Raw genomic sequence first — 22,704 nt, 5'->3', positions numbered from 1 at the left:
TTAGTGCATGGTTACCTTCGGAGAACATGTTGTTGTTCGCTGACGACTGCTGTCACAGTTGATGTCTGCCCATATGGGAATTGTAATGAGTGTTACTTTTCCAAACAGAGAAAAATGTGGGGCCTTGCACTGTGCTGTAGCTTCTTTCAGTGCACATCTAGAAATGGGTTTCCAAGACCTGTATAGTGGGAACATATTCCTTTTTTTTTTATTAGGGAATGATGAGTAAATATATCGTTGTAGCGCTAAATATATTTTATTTTTCACAGATTTACAATGAAAGCCATGGAGGTTTTCTGTTCCTTGCCTATCTTGATGCTTGTTTCTATGTGTGGAGCACATGTAGACTTCTTTACGTCAATTGGTAAGGCTATATAGATATTTTTTTTTTCTTATGTCATGATTGTATGTAAACACAATGACACCAGTCAGCATCTATATTTACAGATTTTCCATTGAAGATTAATTAAAACAAAGCAAAGGTTAAGTGAGGCAAAGCTGATCATGTTGGCTACCAAAGCTGAAAATTGGCCTCCCCATGTGTTCTTCATCTTCCTCATTTAGTTAACGGTCTATATATTACAATATGATGATTCTGGCACTTCTGGGAAGATTTTAAAGCAATTTAAATATTTGTGTGCATAAGTGAGAACTTTTGTACAGGGTGTCAACCTTACAGCCATCCTGTCTAGTATCCAGTGTAAACATGGCCTGGTGTTTGTTTTTTCATTTGTCTTGTTTACTATACAGAATGCCAGTAACATTATGAGACTGTAACTTTATAACTGTGACAAGTGGCATGAACTAGAACCTATAATCTTAAATTGCAAGCAAACCAAGACTATATGAAGTTCACTGCAAGCAAAGTAGATATCCAAAAAAGTCAAAATCGTCACAGCATATTGTCCCATGATTGTATGTAAACACAATGACACCAGTCAGCATCTATATTTACAGATTTTCCATTGAAGATTAATTAAAACAAAGCAAAGGTTAAGTGAGGCAAAGCTGATCATGTTGGCTACCAAAGCTGAAAATTGGCCTCCCCATGTGTTCTTCATCTTCCTCATTTAGTTAACGGTCTATATATTACAATATGATGATTCTGGCACTTCTGGGAAGATTTTAAAGCATTTTATGATCTGAAATCCTCTTTAATGATCCATAGGGAGCTCATTTTAAATGAACGACCAAATAATTGCTAAAGGACCCTGCCTTTGGATAGCTTGCACTGTTCTGTTTTACTGTTAACTCCCTTTATGCAAGCATAGGGCTGTTTTTTCTTTTTAATCTTTTGTTGCACATGGTTGTACATCAGAGTGCCAGAAATCATCTGTTGGATTGTAGAGCTCAACTTGACCATAAAACAATTAACTGATCTATTTGAATCCTTACAGATGTATGAAGCCGCGGGTTTGTGATTTAGAAATTGATTGTAATAAAAAAAAGTGTAATTGTAATGTTGATGCAATTTAAATATTTGTGTGCATAAGTGAGAACTTTTGTACAGGGTGTCAACCTTACAGCCATCCTGTCTAGTATCCAGTGTAAACATGGCCTGGTGTTTGTTTTTTCATTTGTCTTGTTTACTATACAGAATGCCAGTAACATTATGAGACTGTAACTTTATAACTGTGACAAGTGGCATGAACTAGAACCTATAATCTTAAATTGCAAGCAAACCAAGACTATATGAAGTTCACTGCAAGCAAAGTAGATATCCAAAAAAGTCAAAATCGTCACAGCATATTGTCCCATAAGTATAGTTAATACCCCTGAGACTAACAGAACTTAAAGTCCATTTCCACCTTTTGTAAGTGATTTGCATTTATTGTGGTAATGAACACGTGCAGTGGTGCACATTTTAATGACTCACATTTTAGGGTTTCCTTAAAAAAAAAAAGGTTTTATTAGGACTGAAGCCAAAAAATTCAACATTTTGAAAATCAGTCCGACATTGGGGTCAGATGGTAATTGGGTAATTATGCTATAAACATCTCCTACCCCCCCCCCCCCCTGTTGTTCATTGTAACATGATCGGTAAACACCAGCTCTGCCTTTGCACACAATACACTGTCCGGAGGAAGAGGGGGTGCGAGTGCCACTATGAATACTAATGAATGGTAGAGCTCAGAAAGAGCTTGCAAAACACAGAGGCATTTCCATGAGAATATGAAGAGGAAAGCTAACAAAAAAATTAGAGTTTCTGTTTTCATATACATCAACTGCGTATGCCTGCTTCATTTACACTCGGCGTTCATTGCTGGCATATGTTTTTTAAAACAATTATCTCTGCAAAGGTGGAAATGGGCTTTTGGCTGGGGACTATGAAGTTAGCCAGACTAAAGGAAAAAGGTAGGTTCCGAGAGGTACCTGTACAAATATAGGCAGGAATTAAGGTAAACTACAACCCAAGGCTTGTCCATGTGAACACCAAAAGAACTAGAGGATGGGCATCCCCCTCCAACACCCAGACGTGCCCTTGGGGCCTGACAGAGGAACTCTGCAAGACCTGCCTAACTTTGATCCAGAACATGGTTCTAAGAACCACTTGACCCACCCCAGTCCAGCAAATCATCTGCAGCCATGATGTGAGCAGGGACCTTTGCCACAATAAGAACATTCATAAGAACATTTGCCCCCCTCAACAGTAGATTTCCTGTGTCCCACAGTGGATGAGAAAGCAAACAGGATTTTGTACTCCCTGTAAAATGCTTTTTTTTTTGGAGTCCACTGAGACGCAGGTCCCATCAATGGGTTTATGATCATGCTGAGCGCTCTAGTCGTTCCCACTGGAACTGTGGTGGTCAGTCATCCGAAACACCCAGAAGTGTCAAATAGCAGTGGCACCCAACGTTCATAAAGACTGCAAAAGATTTCACTTTCGCTTCTACTATGGCAGGGGACAGCTGGCTGGCGTTCAAGCTTATTATGGACAGTCAAATTATATTATTTTGCTTCCTGTAGATTCCTGGCAGGGAATATCATGTAGTTTGAGATATTATGTTCTACTTCATTCCACCTGTCACCATCCATTATACAGGCTCATAATGTTACTGGCATTCTATGTGTTGCATAATACAAATTTAAGCACACAAAGCTTCTAGGCCCCAGCACTTGCATATCTTAGGATTGGAATTCTAGAGGTAAGTTTCATTTACTTCATTACACCCTAAATATAACACTGTATAGATTAAAACCAGAAAACTTTCATATTGGACAATTACAGGATTATATACAAGTACACAGATGACTTTTTCACCTATGTGACATTTGTATTACAGGCCACATGACAGACTTGCTGTATACTGAGAAAGACCTGGTCACTTCACTAAAAGATTATATAAAAGCAGAAGAAGCCAAATTGCAACAGGTTAAAAAGTGAGTTTAATGAGCAAAAATATTACTGTGCTATTCTTTTTAGGGTTTCTTCTTTCAAAAGCTTTCACTGATGATAAATAACATCAATGTATAGTGATCTTGTAAAGCACTTCTTTTTTTTTTTTTTAATTTAGCTTTCTTCTTGCTTGCTTTGCTTTCATCATACATAACCTCAAGAAATGGACAACATTTCTCCATCATATCCGAGCATGGTGCTAAACGGGGGGAGTTCTCTCTTCCAGGACACTGCAGTGTATATATAACCCCAGGGACTTTGTCTTTTTTAGGTTATATGTGATATAATTCTAGTGTAATTGTAATATCCTTGTTTACCCTTGAAATAGTTCTGTTGGGCAAACTGTTCTTTGGACCGTGTTTATGCCAGATAACTTTATGGAATGTCATTGCTCCCAGGTATATGCTCCAGGTGTTGGGTGTGTCTAGAAGCAACTAGGCCAGTTCTCAAAAATCAGATTTGTACTCAACCATTGACATATTGGGTTTTTAATGGATGACTAAATCCAAGAACAAAAAATTAAATCTATTGGAGCTCACCCGTCTAGTCTAGATGTGGTAACTGCATGAGTTTTTTTGTTTTTTTCCAGCTAAAAATCCTTTTCAGCAAGTACAGAAAGTACAGAAAATAACTGAAATGCAGTAGCCTTATTTACTTCCAGCTGACCTAAAGAAAAAACAATTACCTATCTTATGCAAACTACTAATTCCATCAGCTGCTGTTTAAAGGTGGCCATACACTTTACAACCCTCGCAAGACTTTTGTCTTGCGAGGGTTGTAAAGTAATTTAAAAAAATGTACGCTCTGCCCATCTTGGACAGGCAGATCGTACTTGCGATCATCGCAAGCCCGCCCCCCTGAGGGGCGGTCTTCCGATGACTGCAATGAGGGGCGGTCTTCCGATGACTGCAATGAGGGGCGGTCTTCCGATGACTGCAAACGGGCAGTGTGCGCACACTGGCCCGTTTTGGCAGTTGTCGAACAAGAATCGTACGATTCCCAGCGGGTTTTCCAGCCTGCTTGTTCGATGTAAGAGGTGCGACCGTACAGTAGAACCGGTCGCACACCTTCCAAACACTTTGCGATTTATCGTACGATTGCGGGATTTCCCGCGATTCTCGTACGATCGTGCAGTGTATGGGCACCTTTAAGGAGATAAACAAAGGCAGATCTGTTGATAGTCCAGCATGGGTGGCACCCATGCATACCGCTATAGATGCAGTGGAGGAGTGAAAGTGGTCACCCTGGGACAAGAAATGTTATTTGCAGAATTAACAAGGGTAAAAAAGCCAGAAAAACAAATGCATCCTGAGCATTTGCCTTCAAATGTTCCATTATAACTTGACTAAACCTAACATAATTAAGATGGGACATCAGGAATTATGAGTAAATATGGTTACGTAGGGGGTATGTTAAAGAACTCAGGAATTAACCCTTGCAGTACAGGGGTAGGCTCCATGCAAGAGTTAACTTTTAACTGCTCGTTTTGGTCTAGTGACAAAAATAAAGAGATACTCATCTGATTCTCGGCCCCGCTTAGCTGCCAGACCAGTCCCCTGCAGCCTCTTCTCCCCCGGGCTCCTGCGGTCTAATGACCTTATCATGTCTAATGCAGGTCCATTCACCTGCATTAGACGTGAGGATGCTGAGGGACAGCTGGAGTGGAGGGGGAGAGGGGAGTGCTAACTGCCGCAGTGTTGAGTATCATAGTTGCATAGTAGCTGAGGTTGACTAGAGACACACATGTCCATCGGGTTCAACCTTTGAAGTCTAGTGACTTTATCTTCTGTATTCTGGCCATAGAAGAAAATGAGCAGTTAAATCTTAGTTCCCATTGCAAGGGTTAACTTTCTTAATCCCTGGAGTTCAAGTGATTTTAAGGGTTTTCTTGCAAGTACTTTCTGCTTCTATATTGATGATAAATCTATAAGCTATCAAGTTTTACATGTTGTGAAGTTTGTGTATGATGCTTGTCTGGTGACAGATGTGTAAACAATAGCGAAAATCCACTTGAGAGCATTCTATAAATATGGTTACTTCATGTAACAAAAACAACTTTTAACATAGGACTCTAGTGCAAGTGCTGTCAGTTTTACACTTTAGCAGCACACAATGGTTTGGAAAGATATTTTGGAATTTACAATAGGCCTTCTTTTTGGTTCCAAATTCTTTTCCACAGTTTACGATCTCAAACCACAAACTAAAAACTATTTCCTCCAGACAAAGGCAGCATATCCATAAACAAAATAACTAAACAATGAGCCACTGCTCGGATTCTAGAGACTACACTTCTCTAGCTTCTCTTCCCTTGAGCAAAGAGCATTGCAGACAACACCGTTAAGTCTGCTCCATTTACACAGGCTAGGATTCTGTTTGAAATCCTCTTCATATCAGCTCATGTTACATCTGCTGTGAGTTTACACACCAGCTAATCTTTCCATGTGTGAATTCTTTGGAGACATTAGATATCATGTATAAGCAGTATTTGTATTTTGGTACAGTATGGCGCGCAAATAGCGTTTTACACATACACTGTTTGTACAAGAAACATATTACATGCTTTTACATAGTGCACATTCACAACAGTCCCTGCCCTCAAGAAACTTACAATCTAGGGTTCCCCTTTGACGGGGCACAGGTAGCTGGGATCAACGGAGGGGTGGTTGCACGGAGCGGCACACAATACAAGCGGTAAGGTGGCTCTAGAGCCACCAGAACGCTTGTATATAAACAACCATTGCTGGCTGTTTAAAATTTTGACTTTTTAAAATGCCCACCCGCATCTAGAAGGCAAGTGGTTAAAGAATATATGAAAAATCTTTTGTGTTTTGCCTCTATTTGCACAGAGAACGGACATTCAGAGATTCGTAGGACGAATGGCTCTGCATAGGTTTATGCTTATGTATAGACCCCATAGAGGGATTTTTTTTTCCCCAAATTTGACTGCAAAAAAAGAAATACGCTTCAATTACTGCTGTCCTTTCTTTTGACAGAAGCTTGCTTTGCAGATCAATTACAGTTCAGTGAACATCTTCAGAAATCATGTTGCTTACTAATAAAAATGTCATACTGTACAATGTCTTGCAAGATTTTTAGCAATGTTTTATTTAAGTAGATGGAATGTGTTCTTAAGATGTTTGTTCTATTCCTAATTTCCCTTACAAATGTGTTTTCCAAATTAAATTTACCTTTTACAGATGGGCAGAGAAGTTTGATATGCTATCAGAGACCGCAGTAAAAGATCCAGAGGGCTTCCTGGGCCACCCTGTTAATGCATTCAAGTTAATGAAGAGACTCAATACAGAGTGGCAGGCACTTGAGAATCTGGTGCTGAAAGACATGTCTGATGGTAAATGCTTTATTGCTTGATCCATACATGGTTGTAACCGTGTACAGTATGTATATGTAATAACTGGAAACACGAAAGTAATGACACAATTTGCTGTGTGTAAAATAAATGCTATTTCTACAAATCCTGCAATATTTTTTAATTCGCATGCCTTTACACTGCTTGAGATTGTACATTTGCAGGCTAGCTGCGTACAGCCTATTGTTTCATGTTAATCAGGCAGCTAAAGCTTGTGGAAGTCTGACAAGAGCCTGACTGCTGTGGGAATACTTAACACTCAGGATGGTGTGTATTGTTTTCCATATACAGCTTCAGATCCCTTTTTAATTGCCGTTTTATGAGAGCCAAATTTTGTTTTGCGTTATATTGGTCCTTTATAAATTAGCTTGTGGTATTAAACCCTAAATTAAAAAATCCGTTACAGCAGCTTACCTTTTGTTTAACTTCTTCAAAATCGTGCCTTTTTGTTTTTAGTTGAGCCAGTCCATTGATTGCTGCCCCAGGTCCCCGGTTTTTGGGTGGAGCCAGTCCATTGATTGCTGCCCCAGGTCCCCGGTTTTTGGGTGGAGCCAGTCCATTGATTGCTGCCCCAGGTCCCCGGTTTTTGGGTGGAGCCAGTCCATTGATTGCTGCCCCAGGTCCCCGGTTTTTGGGTGGCTATGTTGCCTTCCCGGGTTCCATGGAGATGCTCCCAGAAGAGAGAAAATCCTATGGCGCTTCCTGTGCTAATATGTGCAGGCAGCCAGGGTGGATTGATGGGGCATGCCTGCGCAGTGACCTCAATGGCACTGTGAAATATGGGACTTGTAGTCCCTGAAGAGGGGGATCAGGGGAAAGTGATCAGTGTATGTGTCTCGGCCAAAAGTTCGGGGGAAGTGCACACATACCTAGAAGCTACGGTAGTAAACCTAATTTGTAATTGGTACTTGCTTATACTTTTTATAGTTGTTGCAATAATTACTATTTTTATTATTGTTTTTAAGGCTTTATCTCTAACTTAACCGTCCAGCGCCAGTATTTCCCCAATGACGAGGACCAGACAGGTGCAGCCAAGGCTTTGATTCGTCTTCAGGACACCTATAATTTAGACACCGAAACTCTTTCTAATGGAAACTTGCCAGGTACTGGATAGTTGATTTTGGTTCAAAGCATAACTCCGGACCTTAATAAAATAACATTTCCCTCACGCCTTCCTTTGAAGACTATAGTGCTTGGTTTTTTTTCAGGGGATCATTGAATGCAGAGCAATACTTGCCTTAATCCATGGTCCTACAGTCCCCTTCTCCACTGGTTTAGGTTGTTGGTGACTGGTCCCTTGATGCTGCTCTTCTTCTTACCAGTCTTTCGACAGAGCATGTCCCTGCCCCTCTCCTTGCCTACATCCTCTCTGCAGGACCAGTGGCCACCACTGATCCTGTATTTGTCTTGATGATGTATGCATGCCCTCCTACATTTTTGGTCTGGAGTAGAGAGGAACAGACCATAGGGCTGGGTCTTTAATGGATATCATTTTGCTTTCAGAAGACATAAGGTTTGGTTCACTAACCTACAATGTGTACAATATTACTTTTTTTAACCTGTACATGTCAAATTTAAATAGTATACTTCACACACCCAAATCACTTCTATATGGTATTTTCTCCTTACATGTAGTGCAACAGGCACTGATTTTTATTTTCCTTTTTTATTTTTTATTTTTTTCATCCTTTTTAAATTTTGGAACAGTCTTTTGGAGTGACTTCACAGTATTTAAAGCTGTGCTTCAGGAAAGAAGTACACTAATAGTTTGGGAGACAATGGTTTATTCCCTATGGTGGCTACTGATTAGGTATCTGGAAGCTGTAGACTGAAATTACATTTTCTCCCATGTTCCTACCATTAAATGTGTCTCCTGTAACAGAAAAGTCAGTTAAAGCTAACCCACAGTTGGATATACATTGTGTGTGTGTTGTGTAAATAGATATGTTCTTTCAAATGTAGCTACTTTACATATTTGAATATAGCTTTGTAGGAACCTCTTGTAATTCCTTTTCAACAACATTCAGACTGCAAAAATAGAGGGACACATCACTCCAAGTCAATCAGGTGGCTGAGGCACATGCTGAAGGCAGTAGAGAGTAGAGTGAGCACAGCAGCATTACCTGCTACTGCAATTTAAATGTTGCAGCTTTAACTAGTGGAGACTGTTTGTAGTCTTTCCCCACATGCCTCTTAATGCAGGACATTCTTCAGCACCCAAGTGACCTATTAGGAACTCGGCTTCATTGCTTGTTCGAAAATCATTGGGTGTATGTGTGCAGTCTTAAGCTGGCCATACACCTATAGCTTTTCTGCAGATTTTCTATGGTCAGATGGAAAGTGCAACAGATTCCTCCATCTACACTTAACTGTGTCAATGGAGGAATCTTGCACTGGGCCAAGCTTCAGTATCTTGCTAGTTAGCCTGCTGGCTCTCAAAACACCTGAACGATGCCTGCATCCAATGATATAACTTTGCCTTCCTTATGGCATCCCCGGAGTGCCACAGGGGAGCAATATGTAGCCTTTGACATGCCCTCTGCTGTATCTGAATCTTGCCACACGGGATTTTCATGAGCACAGATGTTTTGGTAGATAATGGATGAGGCAGAGTTCTTGAAAGTCACTTAAATTGTGCAGAAATTGCGTTTACCCGATGTGCAATTCATCAAACTTTTATTTCAAGGCAGAAACAGTCTGCCAAAGCGAAATTCAAACAAAATTTTCATGGGTCTATGGAGAACAAAACCGTCCACACATATAAAACAGAATGGTGTTTTTCTATATCGTCCTTCGTGTCAAATTATAGTGACGAAAAACCTGAATGCATACCTACAAACAGGGGTAAATGAGCTGATCCCTCTGGGGCATGCTTTATGGTGGATACTCTGTGGCCAAAGAAGACTTATGTGTTTGTAGATCCATTTAGTTTTATAGAAGAAAGGCAGAAGTTGGCCTAAACACACAAACTAAAAATAACTGAAGAAAGATTTCACACTGAAAAGTAAAGTGCCACGTTCCATTGTGGTTGGCATGTAGTACCAGTATGATAGATGTTAGTGACAGCTGAAAAATAAATGATGCAGTCATAGGTTGCATATGCCTTAGAAAATAACTATATTCATACAAACTCATATGCGTCTTTCTTTTATTTTCTGGATGTTCATAGGTGTAAAGTCTAAAGCCACGCTGACTGTTGAAGACTGCTTTGAACTGGGAAAGGTTGCTTATGCGGAAGCTGACTATTACCATACGGAGCTGTGGATGGAGCAAGCCCTGCGTCAGCTGGATGCTGGAGAGCTATCCTCCTCCGTTGATAAGGTTGTTGTACTAGACTACCTCAGCTATGCAGTGTATCAGCAGGGCGATTTGGAAAAAGCTCTGAAGCTAACCAAAAGGCTATTGGAGCTTGGTAAGATTTAGCCATGGTAATAGATTTGGTTGTGCCATTCTTTTAAGCAAGAAATGAATAGGCGTTTTTGATAAAAGTGATGCTAAACTCAGAGTTAAATCATAAAAATACATTCAAGTAACTTTTAACTATTAACAAAAATGTTACTTATTTGTGTATCACTCAGCTGTACATCCTCAAATCATCTCTGAATTCATGCTGACACTGTCCTTCCTTCTGGAGGGTGGCTACTTTTGTTCCCCATGGTCCTTGTGTGTGTTGTAAAGTAGCCACCGCTCCAAGCTCCCTCCTGTGTTGGACTACAATCTCACATTTAGTTTTCCAACTTGTTTTGAGATTGTACTCCATCATGGGAGTGAGCTTGGAGCGGTGGCTACTTTGCAACGCCCATAGGGACCATGGGGAACAAAAGTAGCCACCCTCCAGAAGCAAGGAAATTGTCGGCACCAATTCAGATACGATTTGAGGATCTACAGCTGCATGATACACAAATAAGTTAAGTTAAATTTTTGTTACTAGAGTATTTCAATGCATTTTTAAGATCTAACTCCTGAGTTTAGTGTTACTTTAAATTATAAGTTATGTTGTCATGAAATAGAATATGGATAACTGAACAGACCTATCACTGTGTCTGTCATTGAAATTACTGCAATCCAAACTAAATCCCAGTCACACTACTGACCTAACTATTTCACCTGAAATTCAGCCCAGCAGAATGACTGGTGACCCCTCTGCAGAAAGGTGGGCTCTGCGGTTTACATAGCAGTAATTGATGTATAAAGTGATCAAGGTAGAATGTTGGGTTAAAGGTAACCTGTACCGAGGGAAATACAGAGGTTGCCTTTGTTGATTTTTCTGAAAAGAAACATTGACTTTTTGTCTCGGACTGCAAACTTAAGTCACTGACCCACAACAGGTATGTAGATTATTATTCCAGATCTGCATTTTTGTTTTGGGCCTGTAACCCAAAAATGCTGAAATCACTGGAACAGCATGCCAATTTGGCATCTAGCCTTTACAGATGGAAAGTTTGGAAATGGCAGCCCCATATTAACTCTGTATAGGTTACCTTTGAAAAAAAGGTGTCATCAGTAGAAATTGGATCTTGCATGTGTTTTATTCACAAAGTGTGTGTGGTGTAATTTTAAGCTGAAATCCAGGAAAATATACTACACAAATTACATTCATGCAGCTTCCTGTACAGCCAAGCTGAGATTGGGAGAGGGAGAAGCCACAAAAGTAACCAGTTGGGTGTGCTCATATGCTAACAAACCGCAATGGGAGGGCTAAGACCTATAAATATTTAACTGCAGCAGAGAAAAATCAGGTTTCCTGCACTGACCCAAAAGGTTGTGCTGTGTGGCATAGATGTGTAAATCTCAGAACTGGGTGTACAGAAATGCAAGTATTTTGGCAGGTACATCCAATCCCTTATATGTATTTCATATGTATGTGTGCGTGTGTAGCAGTTTACCTGCAGTTCAACTTTAAGAGGTTTTAGCTATGATGTACATGTCTCGCTGAGTAATCCTAGTAACCCACCCAGTTTAGTGTTGTGCATAGACAATTAAAAGACAGAAGCTAATTTCTGTGCATTGATGGATGAGGAAAATGAATGCTTGTAGCTTTGTGAACCGGCCCCGGGGGTCTTGTATAACATTTCTGCAGGTTTCTGCTGTTTTTCATGTGTCCCTGGCCAGATTGTACTATTGGAAACTGCCAAGATGTGAAGGGAACCTAAATGCAACCATGTTAAATGTTTTCTGTAAGCACTTTCCTATCGTCCTCTTAATTCTACTATTTAAAGCTTCCCTGGAAATAATCTGGGCATAATTTAGATATAGTGCTAATGATTTGTGCAATAGGTTATTAAAGGAACATTATTTGCTGATTTTTAAACTTCTTCAGATCCTGAACATCAAAGAGGTAATGGCAATCTGAAATACTTTGAGTATATTATGGAAAAAGAAGCAAATAAATCCAGTTCTTCAGATTCTGATGCAGCACATCCTACTACAAGGAAAGGCCGCCCCAAAGACCACCTGCCAGAGAGGCAGAAGTATGAGAAGCTGTGCCGTGGAGAGGGTATTAAAATGGTAAATATTATTTGTGATATCTTTTTATTAGTAGAATTATTGTCAGCAACACCCAAAAAGCAATGCCTGCTGTTATGGTGATGGCTTTATAGCATAAACATCTGAAATAGGAGTGAGAAGTTTATAGTATAGTGCTCCTGTTCAGTGTGGTATAAACTCCACCGAAGTCAAAGAAAATACCTGATACTTACAAGTATGCAGGAGCATATAACTTGGTCTCCTTCCTCTCTTGTGCTGGCACTAATATTTGGCCAGCACTGATGAATAGGTGCAGGGAAGAGTGTCCGGGGCTATGTGTAGTGTATATATAGAACTTCCTTTCTTGACTTCCAGATCTTTTAACTAGAACAGCCAAGTTGCATGCAAAGAGGGGGTACATACATTAAAGCATATGCATAGCCCAAACTTTTTCTTTTTAGTTATGGATAGAACAGCGAAGGTTTAGAACCCCTCTCAACTTTTTAAAGTTGTCTCTCTCCCCCCTTCCCCTCCCTGCTGGGGAGATTAATCTTCTCTATTTGTCCTAAAGACCAAAATGATGGCAAACCGAAAATTTTACAATAACAGGAGGTAAAGGATATCTTTCAATGGGATCACCTGTTCTGATGACAACTATCTAAGAGAGGAAATGCCCTCAATTTGTAGAGATAGACTCCCATCACGGCAGAAAGCAAAAAATAAACTGATTTGGGATTTTAACTAGGGATGCACCAATACCGTTTTTTTGGTATAGAGTACGAGTACCGATACTTTGCTTTCGGTACACGTCAATACCGGTGCATCCGCTGCCATGGAGACAGCTTCCTGGGCAATCTGCCCGAGAAGCTGGCTCCATGTTGTCTGCCCGGCTTCTGATTGGCTGGGAAACCGGCTTCCCAGCCAATCGGGAAGCCAGGCGGCGAGTAATGACCCGCCTCCCAGCTTCCTGATTGGCCAAACAGCCGGCTGAATGTTGATTGGGAGGGAAGCCGGCTTCCCGGGCAATCAGAAAGCCGGGAGGCGGGCCATTACTCGCCGCCCAGCTTCCTGATCACATGGGAAGCTTCCTGATCACATGGGAAGGTGTTCCTCTACGGCACTGCCAGTCAGAGGAAATCTTCCTCTGACCAGATGTTCCGGTATTGGGGAAGGTATCAGTGCCGATACTAGTATCGGTGCATCCCTAATTTGAACTATTGCACACTCTTTCCCAAACTACACTTTGGCTATATGTACACTTTAATACTAACCTGAGTAAATACACACAGGTGGGGGTGGGGCACTTGGCTTACAGTTCACCTATGTAAATGGCTACATCCTTTTTATAGAAGTTGAGAATACCAGATTAGAATACTGATAAATAATAAACCGATAAAATCTAAAGTAAAACAGTATAGTTGTGTCCAAAGATTTACTAAGATAAGACATTTTAGTAATAAGAGTACACTGGCAATCTTACACTTATTTTCACTCCCCCCCCCCCCCCCCCTCCACAGACTCCTCGCAGACAAAAGAAACTATTCTGCCGCTATTTTGATGGAAACAGGAGCCCTACTTTCATCTTGTCTCCTACAAAGCAGGAGGATGAATGGGACAGACCTCGCATTGTGCGCTACCACAATATCATTTCTGATGCGGAGATTGCAAAAGTCAAAGAGCTTGCAAAACCTAGGGTCGGTAACTATTTTCTGCATTTATCAGTTAAAGATTAAAGATTAATATTGTGGAAGCTCATAACAACCAGTTAAAAGCCAAGCATGTATAAGGGATCAAGTGACTACAGTGGGCTGCCAAAAGGCTTCTCCTGTAAACCCATTTTATCCAAGCATGCATTTACAAAGTTATACTCTACAGACATACATGCAATACACTAAAACGCATATCGGGAGCATCAGTACCAAAATACTATGTATCGGCACTGATGCAAATACTAGTATTCGTATTGGTGCATCCCTAATGGAAGCACAAGCAGTCTGTAGGCTTGTCTTCTTTTTTATTTTTTATTTTTTTGTATGAGTACAGTATGTTTTTTTTCCATCTGTTATGTTTTGGCAGTTAAATCGTACCGCATACAGAACAATGAATTGCAAAGCATACTGCAAGCATATAGGCTAGGTGGCAATATGAACCATTGTTTTTGTATTAATTTTGCATAGAGACTGAATTGCCAACTGCCATATTTGCATAACTTATGTTTTTCTGAATTTTCACCTTACTGTATGTGTTCTGCGTACAGTGGGCATCTGATTGGTTGGGTGAATGTTAGCTTATGTTTGTTACAACTCTTGTGACTGGTTGGCTTTACAGCTGAAGCGAGCCACCATTTCAAACCCTATCACAGGAGTGCTGGAGACCGCACAATACAGAATTAGCAAAAGGTAAGACCAAACTGTTCATAATCCTGTGTGTAATGCATTGCAAGGGGGCAGAGGGCAACCATTGTGTCTGGAAACTGAGGTAACAGGATGGCATTCCTGATACCTCGGTTTAATACTAAATGTTGCGTTTGGTGCAGAGTGATCCTTTCTGTTTGTTGTGCAGATGTTTTTCAAATGCTTGCTGGTTTTTCTAGACCTGTTTAAACAGCATATTTCTCCTACGCAGTGAAGTGGATGCAGGCGCCAAAATGACTGTGCCATGTTTACCAACTTCTCTAATCCAAAAGTTACTAGGCATAGTACCTACATTCAGATCTTCGGCTAAGTGCATTACTAGACTTCCTTTTGTTGAAGTAAGACCACAACAAAATTTACATTCTGGTTGGTTGGTAGATGTTCCTACACTTAAGAAATGTAATTTAAAATGAGGTCCTTTTTAGTAAAGCCCCTTGTACTGCTGAAACAGCCCATAAGCTGGATGCCTGTAACCTCTCAGTAGTCCAGTGCTGTTATGTATGGGAATGACGGTCACCCAATAGTCTGCTTATATTGAGACACAAAAATATATACAGAAAAGATCAGGTGGCTGCATTGCATCATGAGAGGTTTCATTTAAATTAAGGTATTCCAGATGTTCTCTAAAACATTAATGGGAGTTTTTTTTTTTTCATTTTTAAATGCTGGGATTGTTGAGTTTAATTCTAAATGTGTCCCTTTTTTATTGTTTACTTGATCTGTAGTCTTTAACTCTTGATTGCAGTCATCTGCTAAGAGAAGCTGTAACCATGAATTATCAGTGATTTAGTACCTTTTGCGGTAAATGGACTAATACCACTTTGGCCTGTTGAAATGAAAAGGCATTTCTGAACCTTAATGGATTTGTTAACTCTGCACTATGAAGCGATCACTCTGTGTGTCTCCAATAATCAGTGAAACGATCACTCTGTGTCTCCAATGAAAAGTGAAAGGATGTTCTTCTATAGATTAAATCATTTTTTCATTCCCTGCACTTATCAAGAGATGGTTTCTTACATAAGACTCATTTTATCCAACCAATCAGAACCACTGGCATGGCATCCAGAATGCCTGCCCCCAAATTAAACCCAGTCCTTTCTCTTTTTGTAGCTGAGTCGGGCTACAGTGCATGACCCTCAGACAGGACAACTGGTCACAGCACAATACAGAGTCTCTAAGAGGTAAGGGAATGTGCCATGGATTTACAGATTTGACCCCATAAGGGTATGGGTACATGTGAGCTTTCTGGCCATCTCTGTTCCACTAGCGTGGGTCACTCTGCACCACAGGGAGAATGGAACATGGCAACCCTGTGGGGAACTACTCGCTGTACAGAACAAGCACATATGGCCTGTATGACACTTTTGGTTGGACCCACAACACAAGGTCATGTTTTACATATAGAGTATTATATTGCTGGCCTCCCTACTGGTGAATACTCTGCCATGTTGAATGAGCAGATGTACACCATAAATTGTATAGAAAGATTATTCTATATACAAAGACTTTCATGAAACAAAAGACAAACCATACATTTGGCACTAGAATTGGTTAGACAGCTTGGAGGCTACAAACCAGATGTTTGTGACTGGCTATAACTAAACATTTGGGACTGACTAATGCTATGGCTGATGCATGTCTTGCATTTTGCTCTTTTTTTTTAAATATATATTTAACATTTTAGAACCTCTGTACATAACCCTTTAGAACTTTTTATTACAAACATTGGAGCAACTTTACCTGTGTGTACCACTGTACTTGATGTCAAGTCAAACCTTTTTTGTTTTAGATAGAGTGGGGAAAGTTTTACTTGGGGATGGGTGCGTTTTTACTGCTATCTTGGGTACCGTTCGAGAGATTTTCCCTCACTTCCTGTCGTTCCAACGGTTTACCAGATGGGAAGTATGAGTAACTCTCCAACAGCAACAACGGCAGAAATAAATGGACTTCTTCATTGGTAGAGAAGGGGAAGGCTAGGACCCCTATCAGATTTTGATTTCTGTCTGTGTCCCCTTTACTGATGTTACCTCACTTCACTGGTGAAATAATTGTCTGCAGGACACGAAGTGGAGGATAATCTCTATGACGAAGCCCCAGATAGCCATATAAAATCCCCACTGTACCAAAAGGCTATAAGTTTTACCTTGACGTACACTTTAAATACTCTGAATTCAGTTGCTCATGGCCCCATATTTCTTTTATTTAGATTTTAGCTGTTAACTAACGGGTGATATGGGAGTGGTGATCTAATGCTGTTGGTGAATGCTGTTCTATTTATCTGTTTTACATGAATATTCTGTTTTTTTATATGCAAAAAATATAGTGCTAACATATTTTGTCAGAAATTACTCTGTTGGGTTAACTTGGACTGCTTCATTATCCTAATCATTTTACAGCGATGACCTGAATTTTCCATCAGTGATTATTGCAGTTCTGGTAACATGGAATAATTGTATCCGAAGAGTGAAATTCATGAAGAGCAACACTATAAAAAGAATGTTTAGTCACTTCTTGAATCATATTATATTAACAAAGAGGCTTAGTCTTCATGACTATTTATTTAGGTTACAGGTTTAATTAGCACTGAAGATTTGGCTGTTAGTGCATAATAGTATTTAGTGGAACAGCAATTGAAATTCACACTTGCATCAATAGGGCACATGTCAACATTACAAGCATGTTATAACTTTGCATATAAGAGGTATAATTTGCTTTACATGAATGAGAAATCTGCTACTATTAAAGTGTGATTCCACTTTGCCGCCAAATTGGGATAACTCCTACTTTAGCTTTTTCCAAAGATCAGCCGCACATAACCAAGTCCATAAAAGCCAATTTTATCATCGTGAATTCAATACAAGAGCCAAGGTTTAGCACATACACCACCAACGGATCTCTTCCGTATGATACCTCTTATGCTTTTCACCAATCATAGAGGTGAAGCCCTATTTCTTCTGTGCACTTTATATATCTGTAGCTGCAAGATACCGCCTGGCTCCACAAGTGTGTTGCTAATATGTCCAAAGAACTCACCGATCATAATATATGATACTCAAAGTAATGACTATAGGGAAACTACAAACTACATTTATATACCATAACCTAAAACAAAGAATTAAAAAATGCTTCTTACCTCTTTACCTGCTGAAAAATCTTACTTTACTTTCCCCTTCTCTATGATGTTAAGGAAGGGGCTTGGGAGTTTACCATAAATAATCCTGTCTGTACTGTGCTGGCAGACCTTCAATATCAGTTGTAAATTAGATGTGGGAGGACTGTCTGAGAAAGGGTTAAAGATCACAAGGTTTGGGTGGTACATTGTATGTTAATGCACAAAAAATACTGTCCTGTTTTTCTTTAACTCTTTAATTTTCCTGGTGGGTGGACTGGCTGATGTAGCCTTACATTAGTTAGAAATGTCCCTTTTTGTTTTTTAAAAGGTTTTCATACTCTTGATAAGAGCGAACCATATAATGCAGTCATATTTACACCCTTCTTTATTTATTTTGTCCCCTAACCCATATTAATTGTACTAAAAATGTACAAGAGCAACCGGAAGGTTTATGGTCTCTCATTACAAATCACTGATTATTATATAACTGGGAAATGGGCACAGTGTAGTAGTGTTCTGTTTCAGAGGAAACTAGTCTAGGCAAAGACTACCATTGCTAACCAGCGCCTGAAAAATATCTAAATGGCTGTCTTGTTGACTATCTTTTGGCTGTACTTTGACCCATGGACTTGAACCAACTATGCATCAAGTGAGGTCAGGGCTCCTGATCTGCAAACTTGTTCCCAATCAGCAAATTATTTATACCAGATAATGACTTTTTTTTTTTCTTCTATTAAAGTCTTTCCTATTTTAAGACTGCTCTGTCTTGACCACAGCTGAATTTGTTCTGAATTGCAGAACAGACTGATTTGTAGACTACTGTATCCCAGTGTACAGTACGTGGCAAGTACGAGGTGGCTTAATGCCAGTCCTACACAGCACTTTCAGCTGGGCTTCCTGTAATGTGTCGCATATAAACTGGACTTTACTGCTTTCTGTTGGTATTCTAGGAATTCTGTCAAAAGAGTCACTGTACTACTTGATACTGTACTAATATGGTTTTAGTGCATATCAGACTATTTTCCTTTTTCATATGTAAAGTTCGTTTTACTGAAAATGGTTTCCCTGTTTTATATTTAAAGCACACTTGTCACAAAATAAATTTTTAATTTTTTCATGTCATGTTCATGCATGCAATAGCACTGTAAGTGTAACCCTTGCAGGTATCCTTTCCCTCAAGTAGAGCTGCAGCTAACTATTATTTTCAAAACCGATCAGTTAGCTGCTTATTAAGTTCGATTTAATCTGATAAAATAAAATACATTTAAAAAATGGCTCCAATGATGGGACTACTAGTTTGTATTGAGATTGTAGTCCATCACAGGAGCAAGCTTGGAGCGGTGGAAGTAAAAAAGGGGAAAAAAAAAAAGTGTGGTGTGCAATATAGTGAAATGAAAAGTGTAAAATTTATAGAGCAATGAATGCAGAATGGCACCAGCTATAGAGGACTACAAAACCCAGCAATAGTACATTATACAGCACAATGCAGAATACCACCAGCTAGAGAGGACTACAAAACCCAGCAATAGTACATTATAGCTAGTGGTATTCTGCATTGCGCTGCATAATGTACCATTGCTGGGATTTGTAGTCCTCTATATAGCGCAATGCAGAATACCACCAGCTATATAGAAATACAACAAATCCCAGCAATACATTATGCATACACTGTATAATGTATTGCTGGGATTTGTAGTCCTCTATAGCTGATGTTATAATATACAGCACAATGTACCATTTAACTATAGAGGAATACAAATCCCAGCAATACATTATAGAGCACCATGTGGGGGGAAAGTGCAGGCTTACCTGAGCAGTCTTCCAGCAACTTGCTTCTGAGATCGGGCCTGTCTATCGGCGGCTGCCATCCCCCCACATGTGCTCCTCCTTTGGGGGGGGGGAGGTGCGGCGTGTGGAGCCGTGAACAGGAAGCCGATTAATCGATGATTGAAAAAGTTGACATCTTTTTCAATAATCGATTGTCGATTTTAGTTGTTGCAGCCCTACCTCTAAGAGTTTTCTCCAGTAATGCCTTGCAATATCCTTCTCTGCAGAAGGCCAGCATAATCCATTGTCAAAATACTGGCCCAAAGGTTAAAAAAATCAAGTAAATTCCAATGACTGTAAAGTAGCCCCTATGTCCTGTGCTTGTCTCAGTGATCAGCCCCCTGGTAATGTCTTTGTTGCACTGTACATTCTGTATAAGTGATTACTGGAGCAGGGAAACCAAGGAAATGCTTCCTTCAGCTCACTAGAATATACCTTTCAGGCACAGCCACTTAACTGAAGATGAACTGCTTTTTAATGTACAATAATAAAATAAAAAACCTATTGATTTATATTTTGACCTCTGGAATGTCTTCGTGCAGACGTTTAAAATTCTGATAGTTCAACTTTAGCAGATAAGGATGTTGCAAAAAAAATCAAATTTAGCTTTTATAAATGATATGGAAAGTGAGGATAGATTATATACCAGGCCTGGACAAATCCCAAGAGCCAGCTAATTACAGCTGGCTCCTGACTTTTGAGGTTTTCTCTAGTTGTCATTGGAGCTGGCTCCTGAATTCTATATGAATTTGTCCACCAAACATATAGCGCCCAGACAGCTACCTATAAAGGTGGCCATACACTTTACAACCCTCGCAAGACTTTTGTCTTAATTAAAAAAACTTACGATCTGCCCATCTTGGACCGGCAGATCGTACTTGCAGTCATCGCAAGCCGCCCCCCATGAGGTGCGGGCTTCCGATTACTGCAAACGGGCAGTGTGCGCGTGCGCACACTGGCGCGTTCGGCAGTTGTCGAACAAGCAGGCCACTAACCGTTCGACGGAAGACGTGCTACCGTACAGTAGAAACGGTCGCACGCCTTCCATACACTTTGCGATTATCATACGATCGCAGGATTTCCCACGATTCTCGTACGATAATCGTACAGTGTATGGGCACCTTTAGTTTTATATGGTCGGCAGCAGGGGCAAGCACAATCGTATTATATTATTATTTATTTTTTTAAGTGGGACTCTAGCATGACAGGGACAGTCTTAAACACTCCTGTGCAGTTGGCCATTTTTTTGTTCTTTCTTCTTCTTTCCAGTTAAGCTGGCCCTAGGTCCACAAGTTCTCTTACAACAACTGGACAATATATCCCCTTATATGATGCTGTCAATGCTTATTGCTTTCCTACCTCTCACTGGTGATTAAAAACCAGTGGAACTGGGCACAGCATCTAAATGATTCCTCCTGTTCTTTAGAAGCTGAGTGCTTTGTATGACATTCCTGTTTATAACTGAACAGTATGGAGTTTAAGAAGCCATAAGCACAATTTCCTTTGGATTCTGTGACCCCTGTTATGCTGTTGGGGTGGAGTGGTTTTGCTATCGGGAATCCATCTTTGCCATTGAGAAGAATGTTGAAGCACTCTGCCTTTCCCATCATATGGTGTTCTCTGGTGGTCTGAAACTTGTATTGGTAATATTAACCAAAGGCAAAAAGTTCAGTCTTGCAAAACAACTGATCATATTTCCATGTTCACCTTTTTGGTGCAGTTAATTCCAACAAAGTTGATTTTATGGTTTGGTTGCGGGAATCGCGGTTCTTTTGCACATTACTCTTTTGCCCTTTCAAATAAGAACATAGATCAATTAATCATTTTAATTCTCCACAAAGCAAAGAGTGGAGGGAGCAACAACCCGTTTAATCCATGGACAGATTCTCCTGGGGGGGCAGCTAGTGAAGACTATGCTATGCAGACATTATCTGAATTCCTATGCACTGCTTTCTGAAGGCAGTACACTAGTTATATGTAACTCTATTGGAGAGCAATGAAAGCAGTAATTTACTAAATGTGTCCAGTCCTGGAACTCTTTGTTAAATATGAAACAGCTGTGTTTTTTTACTGTTTTTTTTTTGTTTTGTTTTTTTAATTCTGATTTTCCTAGTTTGCAAAATAAGAACTGGGTCACTCCTTTTTATTTTTTTTCCTGTGTATAATATGTATGGTCAGTTCAGCTTGCCTGTGGGTTTTTATTGCAGACTCTAATCAGATGACAGCCTCGGTACTCCCTTTCCCAAGATCTGTCTGGCTGCCTTTGAGCCACAGAAGTAATATTACTTTATATGCAAGGCTAGCTATCTCTCAGAGAAGCCCCGGTGGACAGATACAAAGAAAGAATGCTGAACAAATTATTTCCATTGACAGCCATCCAGTGTATTTTACATTTTATGTGAAGTGTGTGAGAAAATGTGTCTCTTTACAACAGGGAAACATTCTGTTCAGCTTTCTGGCTCTTGCGGAAATACATCTTAATTAGTACTGGCTGAGTAAGCATTCTGGGAGATGCAGTTAAGTAAATTAAACGCTGTAGGTTTGTTCTATGAATACTGTATGACCTGCATCAGGGCAAGCTATGCACAGCATAAACAATGAAAGTCAGGAGCTCAAACGTGTATTTAATTGTGCTTTATGGAAGTTGTCCATATGTATGCAGAGGAGCTCCAGTGAACCCTCTGGGTAACACGACATTAGTGACATGCATTTTAAATGAACTCTGACTTAAAAACACTGATGCTAGTTGTTCTCCTCATTCCTTTCATGCTAGTGCTTGGCTTTCTGGCTATGAGGATCCAGTCGTTGAAAAGATTAATTCAAGAATACAGGAAATAACAGGGCTAGATGTGACCACTGCTGAGGAGCTTCAGGTAAGAAATGGCAAATGGTTTATTACTAACAGGAAATGATAGGTGTTCCTATCTGGATGCGCTATTTTATACATCACTAGCCACCCAATATCTGCTTTATTTAGGTAAACTGCTTTATATTAAGGATATTGCTTTCATAAACACTTCCCTTCCTATACCTGTATACCCCTATTGGACCAGAGCACAATTTTTACATATGTGCTATGGCAGCTGTGTATTTACCTTTGCTGCTGCCCTAGGCAAACACC

At 40.0% G+C, this 22,704-nt stretch overlaps 1 protein-coding gene across 3 annotated transcripts in view; it reads left to right on the top strand.

The window, feature by feature from the left end:
• The first annotated feature begins 276 nt into the window (after positions 1-276).
• Positions 277-22,704, top strand: part of P4HA1 (prolyl 4-hydroxylase subunit alpha 1) — a 33,626-nt gene continuing 11,198 nt past the window's right edge. The window contains exons 1-9 of one of the 3 annotated variants that reach the window (XM_018571399.1): positions 277-364; positions 3,285-3,381; positions 6,595-6,746; positions 7,730-7,867; positions 9,934-10,176; positions 12,085-12,272; positions 13,748-13,924; positions 15,755-15,825; positions 22,357-22,456. In XM_018571399.1, coding sequence (XP_018426901.1) covers positions 277-364; positions 3,285-3,381; positions 6,595-6,746; positions 7,730-7,867; positions 9,934-10,176; positions 12,085-12,272; positions 13,748-13,924; positions 15,755-15,825; positions 22,357-22,456 — 1,254 coding nt within the window. Of the gene's footprint in view, positions 365-3,284; positions 3,382-6,594; positions 6,747-7,729; positions 7,868-9,933; positions 10,177-12,084; positions 12,273-13,747; positions 13,925-14,558; positions 14,630-15,754; positions 15,826-22,356; positions 22,457-22,704 lie in introns of all 3 variants that reach the window. The other 2 variants (XM_018571398.1, XM_018571400.1) reach the window with 2 other exon arrangements.

The sequence above is a fragment of the Nanorana parkeri genome, unplaced genomic scaffold, assembly GCF_000935625.1.
Source record: "Nanorana parkeri isolate BGI_ZX_2015 unplaced genomic scaffold, ASM93562v1 scaffold1750, whole genome shotgun sequence".
Taxonomy (NCBI): Eukaryota; Metazoa; Chordata; class Amphibia; order Anura; family Dicroglossidae; genus Nanorana; species Nanorana parkeri.
This window is presented reverse-complemented; position numbering and strand designations above follow the sequence as displayed.